Genomic DNA, 22,652 nt, shown 5'->3' with positions numbered 1-22,652 from the left:
GCCCCTGCCTGTTCCCTGGACAGAGGCGGGGCCCAGCCACCTCCGCACGTGCCCCTGGGGCTCCGGGCCCTGAGACTGACGCCCAGGTGGGATTTTGGCGACGGGGCAGGACGAGGCTGGTGGTGGGGAGGGAGGAGGAGGGTGTTGAGCCAAGGCCCTTCCTCGGATTGGTTCTGGTCTTGGTCCTGGAGGGGCTGGGGTCAGGGGCAGCGGGGACCCCAGAACCAGTGGGCAGCAGGCAGGGCTGGCACCCAGGAGTCAGCGCTGAGACTGACCCCACAGGACCCAGGACCCTGCCTCCCCCCGCCGACCCCCTGCACCTGGCTTCACTCGGCAACCTGGCGTCTTTCCAGAAAGTTCCTTCACATGCCCATGCTTTTGAGGGAGGGGCGACCCATTTCCCTGCCCACATAGCTGTCTGGGTTGCAGGCCGTCCCTGGTGGGACCGTGTCTGACGGGGACACACGAGGCCCTGGCGCTGCTGGGAGAGGCAGAGGGAAGGCTGCTCTCGCCCCGGCCGCCACCAGCTCCCCTTCCCTCTCTGGGCCTCAGTTTCCCCATCTGTACACAGAAGGGGCGGGGTCCGGCCAGGCCTGGTGTCTGCGGGGTCCACCCCGAGGGCTGGGGCTGGGTGGTGTGGGCACCTCCTGGGAGGGGGCAGAGCCCACTTGGCCCTACTCTCTGGCAAGTACCCTCGGGGGACCCCCCAGCCCCTGGTCGGCAAACTGCGGCTCGCGAGCCACAGGCGGCTCTTTGGCCCCTTGAGTGTGGCTCTTCCTCAGCCTTAGGAGGGCCCTAATTAGGTTAATAACAATGTACCTACCTATATAGTTTAAGTTTAAAAAATGTGGCTCTCAAAGGAAATTCCCATCGCCGTCCTGTTGATATTTGGTTCTGCTGACTGATGAGTTTGCCGACCACGGCCCCAGCCCCCTGGGCAAACGGGCCCTCCGGTGGGAGAGCACAGGGGCCTGAGCAAGGCGCAAGGGTGGCTGGCGTGTGGCCACTGCGGGCTGGAGGGCAGAGAGGGGGGCCCCTCGGCACGGAGGCCCCAGGCCCCTCACCCCTCAGACCAGCCACACAGCCCCGGCGGCGGGCCCCTCCCTCGCCCCCGCGGGGAAACTGAGACCCAGGGAAAGCCCTGGCCCTGCCGGCCCTGCCGGCCCTGCCGCCACGTACACGCTTCCGACCTGGGGGGGGGGGGCAGGTCCCTGCAGGCTGTGGGGACCCCTCCTGCCCTCAGCGATCTGGTGGGGAATGTCCTAACTGCTCCCACCTCCCCCTCGGCCAGGACATCGGGGGTGGGGGGCCGGAGGGAGGGCCGGGCCAGGGAGGGGTCAAGGCCGGCTCAGCCCAGGGCTCCGGCCCAGGCCCGCAGCTCCCAGGCCCTCGGCCCACTGTGTGGCCGGGCAGGTCCCCACAGCTGCCCACTCCCTGGTCACCTGGGGCCCAGCACTGCGCTCCCCGATGCCCAGCCTGCAGGCCTGGGGTCCCCTAATGGGGAGCCTGGGCCCCCCTCTGAGGACGCACTCTAAAGGCTCCTGCCTTCCTCCACTCCCAGCCCTGCACCCCTCAGCCTGCTGGAGGCCGGGGCAGGGGAGCCAGGGGCCGGCGGGCACCCCCACAGGGGCAGGGGGCTGCCCACTCCAGGGGCACCCTCCCTGGGGGAGACAGCCCGATTCCAAGGGGAGGCCCCGCCTCCACGGCCACTCTGGGCTCCAGGGGCCCCCAAACCGCCGTTCTCAGACCACCAGCCTCCGGGCCCATCCCGGGCCTCTAGTGCTGGGCCCCCACCCCCGGCTCCCACAGGCATCGGGGGGCTGCTGCGTGCCCTGGGGGAGTCAGAGTCACAGAACCAAGGCCCCTCCTGTGGGGTCCACTAACGTGGCTTGTGGTCCCACAGCCTGGTGGGCCCACGGCTCTGAGCAGGGCCCGGCGCCAGCCACGTCCTCCCTCGCACGTGGGGCCAGCTGGGCCCAGGGTCACCGGCCCGGGTGCCTCAGGGCTAGACTCGAAGCCCCGGGGGACCAGCCCGCCTCCCCTCCCCAAGCCCCAAGCCCGGCCAGGCCCCTCCCCCCACGGCCCCCCACGGCCGGCCTCCTGTTTGTGTGCCGGCAGACCCCTTATCAGCGGAGAACACACACAGGAAGTCCGGCCGGGAAGGGCCCATCCCAATCCCGACTGGCTCGGGAGGGAGCATAAAAAGCCGCCCTTCCCCGCCCGGGAGGCGCCTCCGCGGGAGCCGCTGTGCAGCATGCAGGGCCGGGCGGGCGGGCGGCCTCGGCAGGTGCCGTGGGGCGGCCGGCAAGGGCTAGGGTCCGCGCCGGGCCCACGGAGGCAGCGGTGGTGGCCATGGCCCAGCGGGGGCCTGGGCAGCGTCAGGTATGGAGGGAGCGGCCGTGGAGGGGCAGGAGGCAGGCACCGTGGGGTGAGCGCCCCGAGGCCCCCCCCTCCCCCCCGGGCCCCGCACCTGTTGGCTGAGCTCGCTGCACCCGGACTCCGCTCCGGCGCCATCTCCTGGTCCTCCCGATTGTGCGTCCCACTGCAGAGGACCCTCGGGCGCAGGCGAGGGCGCCCACGGGTGGGTGGCCTGGAAGGAGCAGGTGGAGGGCAGCTGGCTGCCCTCCCTGCCGCACCCTGCCTTCGGAGAGGCCCCGCTCACCTCACCCCTCCTCAGACCCCAAGGCTGGGCGAGCACTCCCCGTGGAGGGGGGACAGGAACCCCAAAGCCAAACCTGCAGCCGGGATGAGGTGCGCACGCTGGGGGCACGGAGCCCGCTGGCCTGGCCTCGGGGTCCGCAGGCAGAGGGACGGCCTGGTGCCTGGGGTGTGGGCACTCTGCCTGCCCACCTGGGACCGTAGGGCAGGCCCTGGTTTCCCCCTCCCGGCCCCACCCAGAGGGCTCAAGTCCCACCCAAAGCCCCGATCTGGGCCCTGGCCGCCGGCAGCCTGGCGTCCCCACCAGCGGTCTGACCGGCTGAGGGCCGCCCATGTCTCAGATGGGGAAGCGGGAGGTGAGGCCGAGAGAGGACAAGCTGACCCAGCTCCCCAGGCGGCCCTTCTGCTCAGGCAGGAGTCAAAGGGTCAAGTGACCGCAGCTTCAGGGACAGGATGGGGGCAGGGGACAGGGCCGCCTAGGTCTAGCTCTTAACTCTTTCCTGCCTGCGGCTGGACGAGGGCTCCCCTGATTGGATTTGGGGCCAGGAGACCTAGGGCCCAGAGGAGGACTCGCAGTGGCCGCTGTCCCTCCGACCGGCTGCCAGGGGTCCTAGGCCCCCCTGGTCCAAGGCCGTAGCCCCTGAGGGGCAGGACGAAGCGGCCGCTTTCTGGGGACTCCTGTCCAGCAATCTGGGTCCCCTCCCAAAGGAGGCCCGAGCCAGGCGTCCGGCAGCTGCTGGCCCTGCAGGACGACCCTCCCTCCCTGGGGGGTGCTGGACCCTCTCCACACCCGGGCTTTGCCGGGAAACGCTGGGCTGCCTGCGCACCCCGCTTCCATCGGGGACCCAGGGCAGGAGCCAACAGGCCATGCCCCAGACGGGAAACCCCGCTGGCCTCCAGGGTCACTGCTTATGGGACTGACCCGCAGACCTGGGAGTCCCTCTCAGCGGGGGCCACCACGGGCGGGGGCGGAGGTCCCAGTGGCTTCTGAGCTGACCCCTGTCCCCCTTCAGGGTGACCAAGGCTGTCGCTCACCCACACTGTCTGCCCCACAGAGCCCAGCGCGGGGGAGGCCTGGGGGGCCCCCATCACCCAGGAGAGCAGCGGCCAGCTGGGGCATGACGGAGCCCCTTCTCCAGGTGAGTCCCACAGCAGCCCCGGGGCTCTGGGCGCGAGGGACGGGCTGGGGGGTTGGGGGGGGCAATCAAGTCTGAGGACAGAAATCGCAGCCGAGGGGCCCGGCACAGACAGGACCAAAGCCACCCAGTTCCCGGGAGGGCGCCCCGCCTGGTGCCCGCTGTGCAGCCACTGTCCCTCGGTGGGCACCCCACTCCTGGCCGCTCTGGCAAATGCGGAAATGGAGCCAAGGAGAGGGGACCCGCCCCCAGAGGCCCCAGCGGTGGCTGGGGTTTGGGGGAGCTCCCCCAGGCCTGAGGGGCACTCCAAGGTGGCCGAGTGTCCTGAACAAAGGGGTGCTGACTCGGCCCCCTGCAGGGCTGAAGCTCCGGGTCACACGGGGGCCCAGCGTGACCTCGCGGGAATAAAGGGTCCCCTGGCCTCGGGGGTCATGAGAGCGCCCTCGGCTTAGCTAGGGGCCTGGCCTCCGGTCAGGGGGGCGCTCAGCCTGGTGGGGGGTGTCGCCGTGAGCCAGTGGCCAGTGTGGCCCCACGTGGCCTCCAGGTGCCCGACCAGCGTCTCAGCCCCGCGCCCCGCGCCCCGCGCCCCGCGCCCCGCGCCCCGCGCCCCGCGCCCCGCGGCCGGACTAGAGCGGCGGGAGGGGCGGCGGCGCTCGGAGGCCGCTGTGCGCCAGGAGCCGCGGCTGCAGCTGACTCACTGCCCGGCGGGGGCACCGGCGCTGCGGGGCCTCAGTTTCCCCATCTGCGCAATGGGGCTGGCGGGGCGCGGAGCCCCCCGCGGGGCGGGGCGGGGCGGGCCAGGCGGGGCGGGGCCGGGGCGGGGCCGGGGGCCCCTCGGCGCGGTGGTGGCAGCGGCGGCGCGTGCGCGCCGGGATCGGGCGGTGAGTGCGGAGGGAGCGGGGCGCCGGGCCGGGGTGCGCGGGGGGCGCCGGGGGCCGGGGGCGCGCGCCGCTTGGGCGGGGGCGGGGGAGGTCGGGGACCTGGCCGCGTGCGACGCTGCGGGTTGAGGCAAGCGACGGGGGGAGCCGAGAGGGGCGCGGGCGGGGGCGCCGGGAGCCACCGCGGGGACCCGCCTCCCACCGGCCGGCCGGCGGCTCGGTCTGCAGAATGGGCCCAGCGGCCGCGGGAACGGGCGCCCCCTGCTGGTGGCGGGCGCCGCAGCCCGCACCCCGAAGCCGGGGGGGTCACTCCGCTCGCACCCCCACCGTCGCGAAGCCGGCACAGGGAGCAGGAGGCGGGGGCGGCGGTGGAGGGGCGCATCCCAAGGGGTCCGTCTGGGCTCGCTCCGTCTCCCTTGGGTCCGGACGTGCCGAGCGCCCCTCCGGTGCCAGGGGCGACCCAGACCATCTCCATGCGGGGAGCCAGCCGCGCCCTCTGAGCCCCGCCTCCCTCCCGGCTGGGGGCTCTGGGGTGGGCGGGGGCTCCGGGGTGCGGGCCAGGCGGGGTGAGGGGGGGCGGCGGCGGGCAGGGCTCACGCTGACACTGGAGGACGGGACCCTGTTGCTTAGGGACCTGGAGGCTTGGCCCCCCTGCCCTGCCGCCGGCCAGCAGGGCTGCAACCCCAAAGGGGAATGAGCTCCTGCCAGCCCAGCACAGACTGGGCGGCATGACTTTCAGAAACTGTTTCCTAAAACACGGCCTCGCTAACCAGCTGGAATAGGGGGGCGTCTGCTCGCAGGGCAGGTACGTCTGGGGAGATGGGCCCAGGGTCTCTCGAACCCTGGCATGGCCCTGCCCTGCCCAGCCACCGCTGCCTTCCCCGCCTGCGCCCCAGGCCACCTGTGCCCGAGGCCTGCCCCTCACAGCGCTGCCCCCACACCAAGTCCTGACACCTCCGCCGCCCCGGGCCTGGCGACAGAGAAGAGGGGGTGCAGGGGGGACCCTCCCCCAGCTGCCTTTCCGCCCCGGTGGGCAAGAGTGAGGAGCGAGCTCCCAGCTGAGTGACCACACAGGAACACGGCACCGCCCCCCTCAGCCCGCTGGAGGGCGGGGAGGGCTCGTAGCTGCTCACGTGGTCACCGCTTATGGGACTGACCGCAAAGCCAGGAGGGCCCAGACCCAGGGTGTCCTTGCGGAAACAGCCCCGAGAAGGGCCCAGCCTTTCCTTCTGGGGGCTGGCAAGGGGGACTCCAGCCCTTGGGGCCTCGGGTAGCCCCCGGAACACAGGAGCCCCGAGCTCTCCGGCTCCCCAGGCCCTGGCTGCACAGATGCAGAGCCCCTCCCTGCCCCTGACTGTGCAGACGCCCTCCAGCCCCTGGGTGCGTTGCAGACCATTAATTCCTGGTGGCTTCTCACATTCCCAGGAGTCCTGCCGGGCCTCCTGGCTCCCGTCCCCAACAGGAGAGCCGTGGCCTTAATCCACTGGCATGGGGGGGGGGTGCCCCGGGGCGCTGTCTGGGAGCCTGGGGGCTGTTTGCACGGTACTCCAGTCTGTGAGCCCCCCTAAATGCAGCCCCTACCCCCTCTGAGGCCAGAGCCTCTGTGTGCCCAGTGCCCACACCCTGGGTGGACTCCCACTGCCCGTGGCCGGTTCCCCAGCGGGGACGCTGAGGCCAGGAGGCCCAGGCCAGCTGGGCTGGGGTCCAGCTCTGCCCACTAACCCCCATCTGCAGGCTGGGATTGGGGTGCAGGCGCTCCCCTGCCCTGCCATGGCCAGGAGGCTGCACCCTGCGGGGAGGGGCGCTAGGCGCCCACCTGCCTCAGCGCCTGCCCCGGAGCCTCGATCCTCCGTCCAGCACGAGGCCTGAGGGGTCAGGTGCCTCCGGCCCCGAATGAGGGCGCTGGCTCCGTCCGGCTCCAGCCGTCCCCTGTGGGTCCGGTGGGGTGGGGGCTGTGGGTGGCGGTGAGGGGCTTTGGGGAGGAGCTGGGGTGCCGGGGAGTCTGCACAGGACTCAGGGCCGCGCCTTGTGCCACAGGCCACCCTGAGGAGAAGGCCGTCCCGCCTGCAGGCGGGGCCATGGGGGGCTGCCGGGAGCTGCTGCTGCTGTGGGCCCTGGTGCTGGCGGCGGGCGGCACGGAGCTCGTGTACAGGCCTGGGTGAGCCCCCCCCCCGCCCCGCAGCCCCCTCCCCAGGTTCTTGGGGTCCCAGAGCTGGGAGGGTCCCGGCTCCGAGAGCCCCCGCTGACTCACCCCCCCCCTCCAGCCGCCGGGTGTGTGCCGTTGGCGTTCCCCAGGGTCCCGTGACCGAGTCCTTCGTGCAGCGTGTGTACCAGCCCTTCCTCACCACCTGCGGCGGGCACCGAGTCTGCAGCACTTACCGGTGAGTGCCCGCCGCTGCGCGTGCGCCCGGCGGCGGCGGCGGGGGGGTGGGGGGGTGGGGAGCAGTTCACCCCGAGCCGGGAAGCCGGGCCAGGGCAGCAGAAGGGCTCCCCAAGGCCACGCAGAGCGGGTGGCGGACTGACCTGCTGACTGTGGGGGTGAGGGTGCCGTGGTGCCCTCAAACATCAGGCCTCGCTCATCTCTCCCCCCTCGTTTTTAGAGGGGTCCCCATCCTGTGTGCCTCCCTCCATGTTGGGGTGAAAATCCCACCCCCACCCTGGCACCACTGGCTTCAGGTTCTGTCCCTGGGGTGATGCCACCTCCGTTGCCCAGGTCCTGCCCTCAGGGCTCCCGTGGGCACCCCTCTCCCTGGCAGCCCCGCGGTCACCGCTGGAGGGCGTATCTGTCCCCACCAGGCCGTCCCTCCGCCTGTGGCCCTGCGAGGGACGCGCATCCCCAGTTCTCGGGGTTGGAGAGGCGCCTTAAAAACATCTCGTGTTCTGTCGGGCTCTCTGAGTCGCGGGGCCCTGAGCCCAGTGAGGGGAGAGTCCTCGTCCGTGGCGCGGCTCGGTCCTCCCCCAGCTGCTGGCCGGGCTCTGTACTTACAGCCCCGCTCCAGGCCGCGCTCAGGTCCCAGCTCAGAGGTTCCCGTGAGGCAGGTGGGCCGCAAGGGGGCAGGGAGCACCCTCAGCAAGTCGGAGAGACCAGCGGGTTCTGCACTGACCTCGGGGACCCCGGGGCTGCCCCCGCCCTGTGCCAGGCAGAGCCGGCTTCCTGCCGCCTGAGTCCCACTCAGCCCCGCAGCACAGGGCGGGCCATGGCTGTGCGGGCCCTAACCGCTGTCCCTGGGGAGGAGCAGCTCTGGGGACCCAGCAGGTGGCCTTGTCCACTCGGGGAGACTGTGGTGTGGCTTCAGAGGCTTAGACCAGGAAGGCAGGGGCCTGGGGTGGGGGCGCCTACAGGCGTCTGGGGGAAGCTTGACCTGACCCCAGGAGCCCCGTGAGGGTGGGCCCCTCTGAGTGGCTCCTCCCCCCCTGCCCCCAGAACCATCTATAAGACCGCCTACCGCCGCAGCCCCGGGCCGGCCCCCGCCAGGCCACGCTACGCCTGCTGCCCCGGCTGGCAGAGGACCCGCGGGCTCCCCGGGGCCTGTGGAGCAGGTGAGCCCCGCCCCTGCGTTGGCGAGAACCGTGGCCGGTGAGGCAGCCACTGTCCCGCCCCGGCACAGCCCCTGCTCTCCTCTCAAACCCGAGCCCCCCGCCTCTTTGCTGCACGACACCCCTTCCAGCTGCCACTCACTTCCCGGGGCCCGGGGACTCTCCTGAGTCAGTGACAGCCCCCCTCCCCCCCACAGCAATATGCCAGCCGCCGTGCCAAAACGGAGGGAGCTGTGTGCGGCCGGGACGCTGCCACTGCCCGGCTGGGTGGCAGGGAGGCAGCTGTCAGACAGGTGAGGCTGGTCCCCCACGGGGAGGGCCCTCGGGGTGGCCCCTGCCTGACACCCCTTTCCCACAGACGTGGATGAGTGCAGTGCCGGAGGGGGCGGCTGTGCCCAGCGGTGTGTCAACACGGCGGGGAGCTACTGGTGCCAGTGTTGGGAGGGGCACGGCCCCTCTGCGGACAGGGTGGCCCCGAACCCCACCAGAGGTAAACTGCCCACCTGCCCCCCCTTGCTGCTCACTGGGGGGCCGGGCGGCAGGGGCCGTCCTCAGAGGAGGGGCTGGCGGCGGTTGCCCTGGGCTCTGGGGGAGGGTTGCTGGGGGCGTCTCGGCCGAGGAGGAGGAGGCCCGCCGCCCGCCGGGCGCCAGGAGACCGCACTCGCTGGCGACGGGCCATTATTACTTTTGGTACGCGCTGTGACACTTCAAACTCGTACCGTGAGTAATAATGCGCCGTCGGCAGCCCGGCACCAGGAGCACGTCACGGACTCGGCGGGGACCTGCCAAGGGGCTGGCGGGCGGGGTTGTCTGCCCAGGGCCACCCCAGACCTCCAGGCCGGCCCTGGGAACCCAGCCGAGGGGAGGGGGTCACCACACCTGGGCAGGGGCCCCGACTCAGCCCCGCGTCTCCCCAGGAGTGGACAGGGAGGTGCAGGAGGAGGTCCAGAGGCTGCGGTCCCGGGTGGACGTGCTGGAGCAGGTGAGGCTGGCGGGGCCGGGGCCGGGGCTGGGGCTGGTGAGGCTGGCAGGGCTGGGGCTGGGGGCTGGGGCTGGGGCTGTCGGCTCTGTTCACTGGGGAGGCACCCCGATACTGACAGCCCAGGGGGCCCCTGGACCTGGGTTCCTTGCCGGGCGGGGCAACGGGAGAGGACGGGGACCCCACAGGAGGGGCCGAGAGCTCAGCCCCATCCCTTCAGGCCACAGAGAACCTGAACCCAGGTCCTGCTCACCCGCCTTTGCCCCTGGGGGGACAGGGTCCTGTGGGCCTTCCCACCGGCCATCGGCCTGACACCCGACACGCTCCCGCTGAGGACCTGGGCCCCGCTGGCCCGGCTGTGCCCACGGGCTTCTGGCTCCCCTGGCGCAGTCGCTCCCCCTGGTGGCCGCCCGGGGCCCTGCAGCTAGAGCTGCGGCTGGGGCCGGGGCCAGCAGAGCCCTTGGTGGGCTCAGCAGTTTTCCTAAGGCCTGTGGGCGCCCCGCCCTGACCCCGCCTCCGCCCTGACCCCGCCTCCACCCTGACCCCCGCCCTGACCCCGCCTCCACCCTGACCCCCGCCCTGACCCCGCAGAAGCTGCAGCTGGTGCTGGGCCCCCTGCACAGCCTGGCCTCGCGGGCGCTGGACCACGGGCTCCGCGACCCCGGCAGCTTCCTGGCCCACTCCTTCCAGCAGCTGGACCGCATCGACTCCCTGAGCGAGCAGGTCTCCTTCCTGGAGGAGCAGCTGGGGTCCTGTGAGTGCCTGAGCCCCCCACCCCACCCTCTACTCCCCACCCACAGCGCCCCCGGGAGCCTGAGCTGCCCTGAGCGGGGCCAGTCTGTGCCCACAGGCCGACGGAGGGGCACATGGGGCTGACCTGGCAGGCGGTGGGAGCAGTGACCTCTGACCTCGGCCCTCACCCTCCCGCAGGTTCCTGCAAGAAGGAGCTGTGACAGGCCCCCCCACTCTGCACTGCACCCCTCTCCTGGGAGGAAGCCCCACCTCTCACAGAGGGAACAGGGCAGGGCGGGCCGAGGCATCCTCCTGTGAATTCAGCCCCTGCACCCGGCAGGCCCGTGCCCAGGGGAGGTACGACAGCTCCCTGCCCAGAGCCTGGGGCCACTGACCAGGCAGCCTGTCCGCTGGGAGCCCCACCCCTGACCTTTGTCAGAATAAAATGAGACTTGAAGAGCTGCCGTGTCTGTGGCTGGATTGTGGGGGGGCAGTTGTGTGCTGGCCGGTGGGAGGGAAGGGGGTGGCCACAGGGCGGGGGGGGCTCCAGCCCACTGGGCCCACCCAGGTAGGGTCTCAGTCCCCCTCCAAAAGGGGCTGGAGCAGTGGCTTCTGGGAAAGTGACACAGGCCAGAGACGCTGCCTCCTGGTGACAAGGTGGCCCACCCCTCGCCAGTGGCCAGAGAGCAACCTTCAGCCTCCTTCCCCAGTGCCTGCCAGGCCTCGGGGCGCCGCTGCCCCCTTCAACTGTGGCCCAGCCCTGGAAGGTTGGGGAGTTGGAGGGCTCCCACCCCAGGCCCTGGGGAGGAGGCCCGCAGCCTGGAAGACCCCGTGCGCTGCCCGGCTGGGCCCTCCTGTGGCCCTGAGGCAGCCCTGCCCATCCTCCGAGTGACCACAGCTCACCAGGCACTTGCAAGAGTCCATTTATAAAAACAACGCTGTGCACCCCTGCTGGTGGTTCAATGGTTAGCGTGCCTGCCCTCGGATGGAAGAGTCCCAGGTTCGGTTCCCGGTCAAGGGCAGGCACCTCGGTGACAGGCTCACCTCGCAGCCCCGGTCGGGGGGCGCGTGGGGGTCGGGGGCGTGTGGGAGGCAACCAGCCGCCGTTTCTCTCTGTCACTGCCCCTCCCTCCCACTCTCTGAAAATCAATGGAAAGAATATCCTGGGGAGGATTAACCACACAGAAAAGCCGCGTGCAGTTCTGACTCAGTATTCGCTCCCCATGGCCTCTCCCAGCCTGATGCAGGCAGGGGCGTCCGCGCGGGCCCGTGTGGGGGCCCTGCCCTCAGAGCTGGGGGAGGCCCGGCCGACCCTGCGGGGACATGGGCAGCCGGGACCTGAGGCCGGGGCCGAAGGACAGCGCCGGCCGCAGGGCTGGACGCGGGAGCGGGTGTTGGGCGGCCCCGGCGGGGCAGGCCCGGGCCCTCTGTCCATCCCCTGCCCCCGGTCCCGCGGCTGCGGCGCGGTTACTGGGCGGGCTGGGCGGCCGGCTCCGGGGCGGCCCCGTTCTCCTGGTGGGGCTTGGACAGGCGCAGGAAGGCGGAGCGCATGGCGCGGTGGCAGGTGTCCATGAGCTCGGGGATGTCGTCCGCCGTGAGGCCGCTGGTGGGGATGGCGTCCAGGACCTCCACCTTGATGGTGCCTGCGGGCGGGGCGGGCGTGAGCGGCCTGGGGGGCGGCCCACCGTCCCTGCGGCGGCCTCTTCTCAGCCCGGGGCCAGCCGAACCCTCCTCCTGCCGCACGGCCCTGCGACCCCCCCCTCGGTGGCTGGTTTGCAGCTACAGTAACTGACCCGGGCGCGCTGGCTCCTGAGTGCAAGTCGGGGTCGGGGTCGGGGTCGGGGTGGGGGCAAGTGTGCCTCCCTCTCAGCACCACCCAGGCCCAGAGCTCCTCCCCCCAGAAGGTGCCCGTGCCCCTCCCCGGCAGCCCACCCCGTTCCATGCCATCCTCGGGGTCCTCCCCCGCTGCCCTTCACACCTTCCCACCTGGGGACCAGGTGCAGGGTCTGGAGCAGTGGTTCTCAACCTTCTGGCCCTTTAAATACAGTTCCTCATGTTGTGACCCAACCACACAATTATTTTCGTGGCTACTTCATCACTGTCATGTTGCTACTGTTATGAATCGTCATGTAAATATCTGAGATGCAGGATGGTCTTAGGCGACCCCTGTGAAAGGGTCGTTCGACCGCCAAAGGGGTCGCAACCCACAGGTTGAGAACCGCTGGTCTGGAGGGAAGGGCAGAGGCCCCCAGCTCTGAGGCCCATGGTGTGGGGGTGCCTGGAGGCTGCTGCCCTGGGGGTGGGGCCTGGCCCGGAAGCCCCCTCGGCCAGGAGCTGCCCCCGCTGAGCCCGAGCTGTGTGCACAGCCTGGGCCCGTGTGTGTGAACTTGGACCCAACCCACCTGCTGGGGCCTCGGTTTCCTCACTAGGACATGGCCCAGGACCACGCACCCCAGGCCCTGCCAAGACTCTAGCTTCCGCCCTCCCCCCCGTCCCTCCCTGCCCCCAGTGGTCTCTGTGCCGCAGGGTCTGGCCACAGCAGCCCCGGCAGTGGGAACTGTCCTCTGCGAGGGGCCCGGGCGCAGCGGGCACAGGCCGCGTGCGCAGGCGCTACCTGAGGTGAAGAGCTTCGTCCTGGGGTTGTAGAAGGAAGAGAAGCTGGAGTACACCACGGGGACGATGGGCACCTGTGCGCAGGGAGACAAGCATCCTGAGCGGGGCCGATCCCCCCTTTCCCAAGGGCGAGCTCCCGGGGGGCCTGCCTTACCACCTCGCCCGGGGTTGCCCCCAGCACCCATGGCTGCCAGCCACGCGCTCTGTCCCGCCTCAGCCCTGCCCCACGCTGAACCCCAGGCCGTACACTCATTCTGTACTCCTTCGCCCACGTGTCGCCACCTCCAGGAAGCCTTCCTAGGTTGGCACATGTCCACCTGATTCAGATCTGTGTCCCCCACTGCGTCCTAAGATTTCCTAAGGGGACAGGGTCCTGACCACCCTCCCCAACTTCCCCCCCATCCCAGGAAGGCGGGGGAGGGAGGCAGCACCAGCAGGGGAGGGGGCAGGGCCGGCTGGTGCTCCTAGAAACCACCAGGATCAAGTCCACCGGTGCCTGCAGTGTCGGAAATGGCGCCTGGGCTAATCATTAACCCTGCGGTTGGGGAGCCCTCCCCTCTCCCCGCGCACTGGGCACCGGCGGAGCTCTGGGGGGCAGGCTGGGAACCCAGGGAGCCACCGTCTAGCAGGCCCCCGAGGGGAGGTGGAGGGCGATGACAGGAAATGATGCCCGTCCCCCTGGCCGAGGCTGTGGCTGCCCCGGTCCCAGCACCACCACCTCCTTTCCCACAACCCCTCCCCCATGCCACCAGCTAAGGGAAGTGACATCAGCCCCAGGCACCCGGCAGGGTGCCCTCCACCTCCTGGCTCGGGGGGGGGGGGGGGGGGCGGGGGGGCACAGGCCCAGCGGGTGGGAGAGCCTCGCTTAGACGGAGCTGGGATCACAGTCTAGGCTTGGCCCCCAGCCTGGGGCTCCGCCACCCACCTGCCAGCGTCTGCACCCCCATGGCATTAGCCGGCGGGAGGAGGGTTGGCAGGAAAGGGGGGCTGGCAGGAAAGGGGGTGGCTTTGCTCAGGGCCAGCACTAGGGGGGCGCGAGAGGCCACCCATCACAGGTGGAAGATAGACAAGCCGCCACCCACACCCTGACCCCAGTGGGCAGGGGATAGCCGCCCCAACCCTGATAATATTTCCCCACGTGAACCTCAGCACAGGGCAGGGGTGGGGCCTCACCCCCCCGGAGACCCAGCCCCGATCCAGGGCACCTCTGGGACAAACCGCCCCTCCCAGAAAAGCACCCTCCGCATCAGGGCAGGGCCCAGGAGGCAGGTCCGCGAGCGCCAGAGGCTCCCGCCTAACCTGGCAGTCACCGCCAAGCCCAGCTCCGCGCCCCCCACCCCCACCCCGCTGCCCCGGGGGGGCGTCCCTCCGCACCTGGGCCTGGACCGCCAGGTAGAAGGCGCCTTTCTTAAAGGGCAGCAGGTCCCCGTTGTCGTTTCGCGTGCCCTCGGGGTAAATCCACACTTTGAGCTGCAGGGAGAAAGGAGGCAGCTGTGGGAAGGGGTGGGGGTGGGGGGAGGCCGTGCTCCCCTCCTGTGGAGCCCACGGCTCGGTGGGGACCCCCAACAGCACAGCCCTGCTTCCTGCCTTCCCGCGTGCATTGCAGACAGGCACCGATGATGTGCATTTTGTTTGTTTATTTGTTTTTAATATATTTTTATTGATTTCAGAGAGGAAGGGAGAGGGCGAGAGAGAGACACATCAATGATGAGAATCATGGACCGGCTGCCTCCTGCACACCCCCTACTGGGGATGGAGCCCGCCGCCCAGGCCTGTGCCCCGACCGGGAATTGAGCCCTGACCTCTGGGTTCACAGGTCGACACTCACCCCCTGAGCCGCACAGGCCGGGGCTGCCGATGTGGCTTTTACGCCAAGGGGGCTGCCCGGTGGGGCTGCTCTCACGCCTGCCCCGTCCCGCCCCGCAGGCCCAGGCCCCACTCACGTTCTCGCGGGTCATGAGCTCGCCCACGTCGGCCATCACGCTCATGGCGGTGCTGGAGCGCTGCCGGTTGATGAAGAAGACGCCCCCCAGGTACATGATCAGGCCCACGGAGCCCGTGAACAGCAGCTCCCGCTTGGCGATCTGCACGCAGCGTGGGGGCAGGATCTCCATGAGGCCTGTCGCGTGGTCACGGGGAGGAGGGGGGGTTCAGACCTGGGGCCGCCACCCCAAGGAGCAGGGAGCGGCCCTGCGCCCGGACCACCCACCGGCTCGCCTCGGGTCTCGCCTGCCCGCCGGCCGGCCGGCCGGCCACCCGGGCGAGTCATTTAGCCGCGAGCCGGCCTCCTGCCTGGAAGGGAGGGGTGGACAGAGCGCCCGGCTGTCGGCGAGAGGGGGCCCTGGGTCCCCAGTTCGAGGCCTGCGTCAGCCCCTCCCCGCCAGCTCCGCTGGGCCCGCCTCCACCCCACCTCCCAGGGGACCAGGCCCGCAGCCCCGCGCCTACCCATCATGTCCAGGATGCTCTGGTGGTTGGACACGATGACGCAGGGCCGGTCTACCCACAGCCGCTGGCGGCCCTTCACGTCGAAGCGGAGGCCGTACAGGTACTTGAAGGACCGGACGAACCAGCTGATGATGCTGAGGGGAGAGGGGGACGGTGCTGGTGAGCGGAGGTCTGCTGGGAGGGGCACAGGAGACACCGGGGACCCCTCGCTCGCGGGCTGGCTCCAGGCCCTGCGGCCTTTCCCTCCAGGGGACCGTGGAGGCTGCCCTGCCTCCCGCCATCGCGACCAGACAGGAGGGAGGCTGGCCGCTGGGGGCAGATGCCCAGCGAAGGGGGGCCCTGCTTCCCCGTCTGCATCCCAGGGGCCGCCCAGTCCTCTGCCCGCACCCCTGCCCGCTCAGCAAGCGGGGACCCGGCTGGAAGGGCCCGAGCCCACACCCTCCAGGGGCCGCGACCCCTCGGGGAGGTGACAGGCCCCTCAAAGCCCGCCGGCACCAGGAGGTGAGCGTTGGCACCGAGGGGAGCACGTGAGCAGCTAACGCTACTTCTGAGCCCATGGAGGCCCGGGCGGCGCCATGTGGGCAGCGCCCCGGCTCCACCCCTCGGGCCGCGCCAGCCTCGGGGCAGGGCCAGGTCCTCCCCAGAGAAGACCCGGCGGGAAGGTGGCCTCCCCGCGTCACGGTCACAGATACGGTCACGGCCACGGCCACGGCCACGGGGAGAGAGAGCTGTGGAGTCGCTGCCGCGCCTCACGGAGCCCCACAGAACAACCGCGGGGACAGCGGGCACGTCTCCTTGTCTGGCATTGCAGAAGGGGAAACCGAGGCTCAGGGAAGGCGCAGCCGTTAGCCCAGCCGGGCCTTTCCCCTCAGAGCTGTCAGCCTCGGCCGGCTCAGCGGCACCTGCCGCGCGCCCTGGGGAGCCGCCGGCCTGGGCACCTCGGGTCCCTCCGTTCCCTCACCCGCCAAAGGCAGCGTCTCGGGTCTCCGTGGGCCCAGAGGGGGCGAGGGGAGGACCAGGCAATTCACAGAGCAAAGGTCACGGCCCCAGGCCTGGTCGGGGCACAGGCCCGGTGAGGGCTCCATCCCCGGGGGGGGGGGGGGGGGGGGGCGGGGAGCATGCAGGAGGCAGCGATCAGTGATTCTCTCATCATTGATGTCTATCTCTCTCTCCCTCTCCCTTCCTCTCTAAAATCAATAAAAACATTTTAACAAAACAAACACATAAATGTCCAACACACGTGGAGAGAGCCCCATCTCGCCGGGAAGAAGTGCCAGTCAAAACAGGAACGCCGCTCCCCCGGGGCACAAAGGAAAGGTGGCAGGCGCATGGTGTTGGGAAATGGCCTCTACGCCCGCCCCCAGCCTCTCTGCCCAGCCGGGTGGCGCCCTCAGGACCGGAGGCTCAGGGGGGACCGCATTCGGGGTGATCGGGAGCTGCAGGGGGCGCTCCAGGCAGCAGCCCCACACTGCCACGGGACCTGCACTCCCACGGCTGAAAGCCCACGGCCGGACTCCGTGAGCCGAGGGGAAGGCCTGGCGTCCTCCACGTGGGGCGCTCCCCCGATCCCGTGTCCCCGTTCCCACGGTTCCCTGCGGACACGGTGGGGAGGGATGTGTGGTCACTTCCACAGCAGGCATTTCCGAGTACCCACCCTGTGCCCCGGGCGGAGAAGCCAGGTGGTGGGGACGGCCCCTCCCTGACCTCTGCTGTACCCGACAGTCACCCCACAGGCCATGCACTCACCATACCCACCCGGCAGGTGACAAAGGTGAGGCTCCGCAGTTAGGTGACCTGCCCACGGCCACATAGAGCTGGGAGCCAGGACAGCCAGAGCCCACCTCTCAACCAGGGGCTGGGGCAGCGGCTCGGGGACGGCAAGGGGCCCAGCTCCCAACGGCAAGACTCCACGGCTCCTCCAAGCCCCCCACCCACCAGCAGCAGGCGGGGTGCTCTGCCTCTCTCCTAGTGGGAACCCAGCAATGTCACCTCGACGGCCCCTGCCCAGCCTCCCCCTGCGCCAGCCTCCACCGCCCGCAGCAGCGCTGGCCTGGGACATGGTCACACAGCCCCAGTCCCTGTCCCACATCCTCCAGCCCCCAAGTCATGACCCTGTGTCCCCAAAGGAGGCCACAGGGTGAAGCCATGGTCGCCTGAAGACCAAGCGCCCAGGAGATGGGTAGGGTGCCCAGCAGTGTTCTAGAAGCATTGCCCCGGGGGTGACTGGGGTGGGCTTCCCAGGCAGGGCAGGCGGCTCCAGAGCAGGCTCCTTCCTGGGGGTTTTTCAGGAGCCGCTGCTGCACCGCAGACCCCGCCATGAACATCACAAGCTCTTCTGGGGCCCGTGGGAGCCCAGAGGGGCCTCCTGGGACACGTGCGCTCGGCTGAGGACACCTGGGCCGCTCAAGCTCTCGGTCAGACAGACCCTTCTCACCCGCGGTGAACCTGGGCAGTACACTTGCCCTCCCTCAGTGTGCAGAGGGACTGAGCTCGGTGAGGCTGGGGTCCCGCGGACAAGGGGGGCCCTGGACGGACAATACACAGTGGCTGTGAGGACAAGGCCCCGGCAGAAAAGAGCCCAAAGTGAATGGGAGCAGATTCCGCCCCCCACCCCTGCCCTCCACTCCGGGAGGCTGGGAGGCAGTTCAAGGCCAAGCCAGGCTACCTGTGACCTTTGCCCTCAGCCTTAGCTGTTTTGGCCAAGGTGTGCCCGCCCTGGGCCAGCCCCCAGAGCCAGGGAGGTGGTGGCACTCACGTGGGGGCAGCCCCGCCAGGAGGGCAGCAGAGCCCCGATCTGCTCCGGGGACGGGAGGCCCCAGCAGCGCCACCTGCCAGAGTTGGGGTGTTTTCCAACAAGTGTCATGTGAGCTGGGGCACCAGGAGGGGACAAGAACCGGGGTGTGTGGGGTGCAGAGGCCCAGGTGCTGAGAGGGGGTGTGCAGAGGGGACTCTGGGGAAGCCCTCCAGCCCACGTCGAGGAGCGCCTCGGGGGCTGCTGGGAGCTCCAGTCCCGGGCCCAGGGGAGAGCTGGTCCCAGCAGAGCAAGGGTGGCTGTCCCTTCGAGGCCAGGCACCGCCCCAACCCTCCCCCCACAAGGGCCACATAGGCTCCGGCAGCTCTGGCTCAGAGGCTGGTCATTCTGAGGTCAAACCTGGAGCAGCATCGACAAGCCCCCGGGCCAGTGTGGCCCACCCCCTCCTCGATGTTTTGCGTGGACACAGCCCACACAGGCCCAGCCCCGTACCGCCCGCCGCTCCTGCAGCTCAGCGCCGGGCCCCGGGGCGTGGCCACAGGGTGGACGCAGAAGCATGTGGTCCAGGCCTCAGGACCCTGTGGTGGCCGCGGGCCCTGAGAACAGCGGGCAGAGGAGCTGGGCGCTACCTGGCCTCGGGCCGCCTGCTGGGGCTACTGTGATGCAGGAGAGAGTTAACTCTGGTTAAGCCGCTCTTGGGGTTTCCTGATCCTCAGCTAAACCCGACCCCACCGCACGGCCTCCCTGGCCTCCACCTTCCTCCCTGTCAAATGGGCGCGATAGGACACCCGTCTCGCAGGACGAGGGAAGCGGCTGCGCACAGGCACCCCCAGCCCCCAGCCCGAGGGCCCTGGGTCTCAGCCTCAGCCCCCAGCCCCGTCACGGCTCCCAGCTCCCTCAGAACTCCAGGCTAAACAGCAGGGGCCCCCTGGGTGCCCACACAGAGCACACAGTGGGGCGCAGGACATGGGCGCTGGGGGGCAGGCAGCACAGCGAGGGCTGGGATTGGAGAGAACGGCACCCGGGGACTCAGAAACTAGAGGGGCAGCGGCTCAGCCCCCCACACCTCCACCTCCTCCTCCTCCTGGGCCCGGACCAGCCCCTGGGGCGACCAGCACCTCCTCATTCTCCACATCCTCAGCCCGCACAGCCACATCCCTCTGCAAACTCAGGTGCACAGTCCCCCGCCTGCCGTGGGGGCGTCATCACTGGGACCCACCCCTGTGGGGTCTGGGGTACAGGCTGTGGGTTCTGGGCCCCAGGCCCCCTCCTCCCTATGGAGGACAGCGCCTGCCCTTCTGGCCCCTTGGCCGAGCCTGAGTCTGGGGGTTCCCCCGGGGAGGGAGGGGCGGAGGGCTCCCGCCAGGCGCCATCAGGGCCCCCAGGGTCCCGAGGAGGACACCCCGCTGCACAGAACCTCAGGGGAGGCTGGGGCCCACGTGGGGCCCGGGGCTGAGGAGCGCCCACCCAGGCGGCCACGGCCAAGGCCGGCCAGGGCCCCAACCACCGCTCAGAAACTTCGGACTTGACCCCTTGACCCGGGGAAGCAGCTCTGAAGTGCAGGTTCCTCTTGACAGAGCCAGTGGGGCCTTTTAACAGACAAGGGAGCTGCTTAGCAAGAGGCCACCTGATGACACGGGGGCCGGGAGGGGGGAGGGGAGAGGGGAGGGTCGCCTTCCGGGACCTGTCACTCTTGCTGGAAACCAGCTCTGAGCACAGCTCCCCTGCACCCCAGGGCCCTTCCTGCCTCTGAACCAGACAGGCCAGCGCCCGGGCCTGGCTCCGGGCAGCACCCTGACCCAGCACCCTCTCCTGCACCTCCAGGCCCAGCCGGGCCCGTCCAGGGTGCAGGCAGCTGGGAGCCTCCCTGCAGAGCTGCACGCAGACTGGGGCAGCACCCTGGGGCGGCGGCCCAGCCCCGGGACCTACTGTTCCTGAAAACAGCCCCCGCCCTGCCCGCCCAGAGGACACTCGCCTGGGAAGAGGGTGGCTGGACGGGCCTCCCCGGGCCTGGCTCCTTAAGACACTGCCTGGGCCATGGGGGCAGCAGCGGGGGCATAGTCTCCCTGAGCACCCCCACTTGGAGCCCCCTATCGGTCACTAATCCCTGAAGACGGGGCCTGGACCCACGGGGCGAGGGCTGGTCCGGGCGCACTGGCCTGCCCGGGACAAGGACAGACGGCGGAGGCCAGGACCCCTCACCCACTGCCCTGTGGCCACTGGGTGGTGGGGGGCGCGGCCAGTGTCCCCACACAAGGTCACAGCCAAGAGGCTATTGCAAAACCCACAGCAGCGTGAGCCACACACAGCAGCGCCCGCTTCAGGAATGGGGTGAGCTCTGCGCAGGGGCAGCACCGCAGCCAATGAGGTTCATTCCAGGCGCGTTTATTGCTAATCGGAAAAAAAAGAAACGGGGTGAAAGGGCACGAGGGAGCCCCTCTCTGCAGCCCCGCCCCAGCCTTTGACCCCGAGCGGCCATGGGCTCCTCTGTCCGCTGCCAGCGGCCCCTCCACGCCCTGCCCTCGCCCCAACGCGCCGCTCCCAGAGGAAAATTCCAGCCGCCACCCTTCCTTCCCCGGACCGAGGCGGGACCCCAAGGGCCAACCCTGGCCTCCCCATCCCAGAGCCTCCCCTTCCAGGGCAGCGGAAGGACACGGAGGAGGGACCGGGGACCAGGTGCCAGGTAGGCGGGAGGCGGGGTGCAGAGGCGGGGCGTCAGGTGCCCCCGCGCTCACGGCCCAGCAGGGGGCGGTGTGGCGCCGTCCCGGCCTCGGTTTCCCCGCGTGGCCCGGGCCCTTCCTCCGGCAAAGCAGCTGCGCCACCTCCGCCCGGCACCCCGCTCCCCGCACGCCCTCGGCCGGGCGCAGGGACGCGGCGGCGCCGGAGGCCGAGCCCCGTTTGAAGCCGTCAGGGCCTCCCGGGCAAGGGCGCGGGGGCATTGTGACGCCAGGTCCCGGGGCCCCTGCGCTCCCCGCCGGCCGCCGCCCGAGCCGCCTCCCCTCCGCGCGCGCCCGGAGCCCGGAGCCCGGGGAGGCGCGGGCGGGGCAGGAAGGAGGGAAAGGAGAGAAGAAAGTTGGGGAAGCGGAAGCCGGCGCCCGGGCGCCCCCCCGCCCCGCCCGCCGGCCCGGCCCCTCCCGCCCGGCCCCCTTGCCTCATGTTCTCCACCGTCCGGCCGCCGTGGCGCAGCAGACAGACGACGGCGGCCACGGCGGAGACGCAGAGGCAGAGCGCGCAGTACAGGCTGATCTTGGCGTAGAAGCGGGCCGCGCGGCTCAGCTGCACCAGCAGCAGCAGCAGCAGCAGCGCCGCCGTCAGCCACGGCCAGAGCTCCATGGCGGGCGCTCCCGGCGCCCTCGGGGCCCCGACGGCCTGGCTCCGGCTCCCCGCCCCGGGCTCCGCCTCGGGCTCCCGCCTGAGCTGCGGCCGCGGGCGCGAAGCCGACTCCCGGCTGCCGGCGGCTGGCCCCGGTCCCCGCCCCGCCCGCGCCCCTTATTGCGAGGACCGAGGGGCGGGGCGGGCGGGCGGCGCGGGTGGGGAGAGGAGAGCGCCTAGGTGCGGCGCGCCCTCCGCTCCCGCCCCGCCCCGCCGCCCGCCCGGGCCCGCCCCGCCCCCGCCCCGCCCCGCGCCGCGCCCCCTTTCCGCCGCCGGGTCACCTAGCCTCGGGCGCGCGTCCCCCTCCCGGCCCCCGCGTCCTGGCCGCCGGGTCGCTGGGACTGTGGCACCGCCCCCCACAGGCTGGGCCTCTCCGCCGCCGGGTGTCCCGGCCCCCAGCGCCCGCCGCCCTCTGCCGCCGTCGCCCCGGAGCCCAGACCACAGCTCCAAAGGCGGCACCAGGAGGCGGCCGCCCTCGCCAGCCGGTGGCCACACAAACAGGCCCTTGGACCGCACTCGAGTGACGAAAGGCCACTGCCCGTCGGGAACCCTCGGGCAATTCCAGGGAGACCCAGCCGGCCTTTGGGCGACCTCCCCTGAGGGTCCTGGGGGGCGCACCCCAGTTAGGAGGGGGAGCAGCCGGAATGGGGCGTGTTTCTGGGCGGGCGAGGGTGCCAGCTCCGTGCCAGGAACTGTCACCCGGCTGCTCCTGGGGCCGGGCCAGTGGCAGCTACCAGGCAACTGTGTCCACATCAGCTCGGCGATCGGCCAGCGAGGCCTGAGGACGGAGCAGTTCGCCTGGCCGGCGGGGTGGGACTTCACCCGCCTCTCCCTCCTTCCAAAGGCTGAGGTGACCTGTGGCTGGAATGAGTCACTGACGACACCCCCCCCCCCCTTCCTCCTGGGACTGAGCGGGGACTCTGGCCCTGGCAGGTGGGGCCGTCCGGGCTGAGCAGGCTCACAGGTGGCAGCTGTGCCCGGCACCGAGGGCGGGGCCTGTTGGCTGCACCTGCAGGCGCTTTGCAGTGAAGCGCTCCCAGCAGCCTCTGGGTGGGTCTGCGGTCCATCTGGCCATCGCTTTGTATCAGTTTAAAGAGACCACTTGTTGAAATCAGAGAAAGACAAGTGTCACATGATCACACTCACATGTGGAATCTAAGTCATAAAACACGGATGAACGAGTGGCTGGAGACGTGGGAGCTGGGACAGTGGGAGGGAAGGCGGGTGGGAGGTGGCCAACCAGCCAAGGGACCCTGTAGCGTCTTGCGTGGCTGTGGCCACAGACCAGGGTGGGGAGGGCTGGGGGGCGGGCTGGAGGGCTAAGGGGGGAGGGGGAAGGGGACATATGTAATATTTTCAACCACAAAGAATTCTTTTAAAAAACAAAACAAAAAAATAAAGAGACCGCTTGTCCATTTTTCCACAGCGGAGCCCTGGAGGAGCCCGGAGGACTTGCCGCCCCTGGGCAGGCGGCAGTGCTGGAGCGATGCGGCGGGTGCGGTGGGTGCGGGTGGGTGCCCTGCAGCCAGTGGTCTGCGGGGAGCGGGCAG

The 22,652-nt window shown here is 70.6% G+C and overlaps 2 protein-coding genes across 3 annotated transcripts; one reads left to right on the top strand and one right to left on the bottom strand.

The window, feature by feature from the left end:
• Positions 1-2,227: 2,227 nt before the first annotated feature.
• On the top strand, positions 2,228-10,382 carry EGFL7 (EGF like domain multiple 7). Of its 2 annotated transcripts, XM_059658500.1 has the most exons (10): positions 2,228-2,382; positions 3,714-3,797; positions 6,710-6,830; positions 6,937-7,053; positions 8,097-8,212; positions 8,407-8,502; positions 8,568-8,699; positions 9,127-9,191; positions 9,780-9,942; positions 10,119-10,382. In XM_059658500.1, exons 3-10 carry the CDS (start codon positions 6,751-6,753, stop codon positions 10,139-10,141), a joined length of 792 nt encoding a protein of 263 aa, XP_059514483.1. In that variant the 5' UTR covers positions 2,228-2,382; positions 3,714-3,797; positions 6,710-6,750; the 3' UTR covers positions 10,142-10,382. The 2 variants fall into 2 exon arrangements, with proteins under 2 accessions (XP_059514483.1, XP_059514484.1); XM_059658501.1 differs by lacking the exon at positions 3,714-3,797.
• A 445-nt stretch (positions 10,383-10,827) lies between these two features.
• On the bottom strand, positions 10,828-21,211 carry AGPAT2 (1-acylglycerol-3-phosphate O-acyltransferase 2). Its single transcript, XM_059658499.1, has 6 exons — positions 20,882-21,211; positions 14,979-15,112; positions 14,477-14,652; positions 13,908-14,003; positions 12,535-12,607; positions 10,828-11,563 (listed from the first exon to the last, which is right to left on the bottom strand). Exons 1-6 carry the CDS (start codon positions 21,061-21,063, stop codon positions 11,388-11,390), a joined length of 837 nt encoding a protein of 278 aa, XP_059514482.1. The 5' UTR covers positions 21,064-21,211; the 3' UTR covers positions 10,828-11,387.
• Positions 21,212-22,652: the final 1,441 nt, after the last annotated feature.

The sequence above is a fragment of the Myotis daubentonii genome, chromosome 11 (genome assembly GCF_963259705.1).
Source record: "Myotis daubentonii chromosome 11, mMyoDau2.1, whole genome shotgun sequence".
Classification (NCBI taxonomy): Eukaryota; Metazoa; Chordata; class Mammalia; order Chiroptera; family Vespertilionidae; genus Myotis; species Myotis daubentonii.
This window is presented reverse-complemented; position numbering and strand designations above follow the sequence as displayed.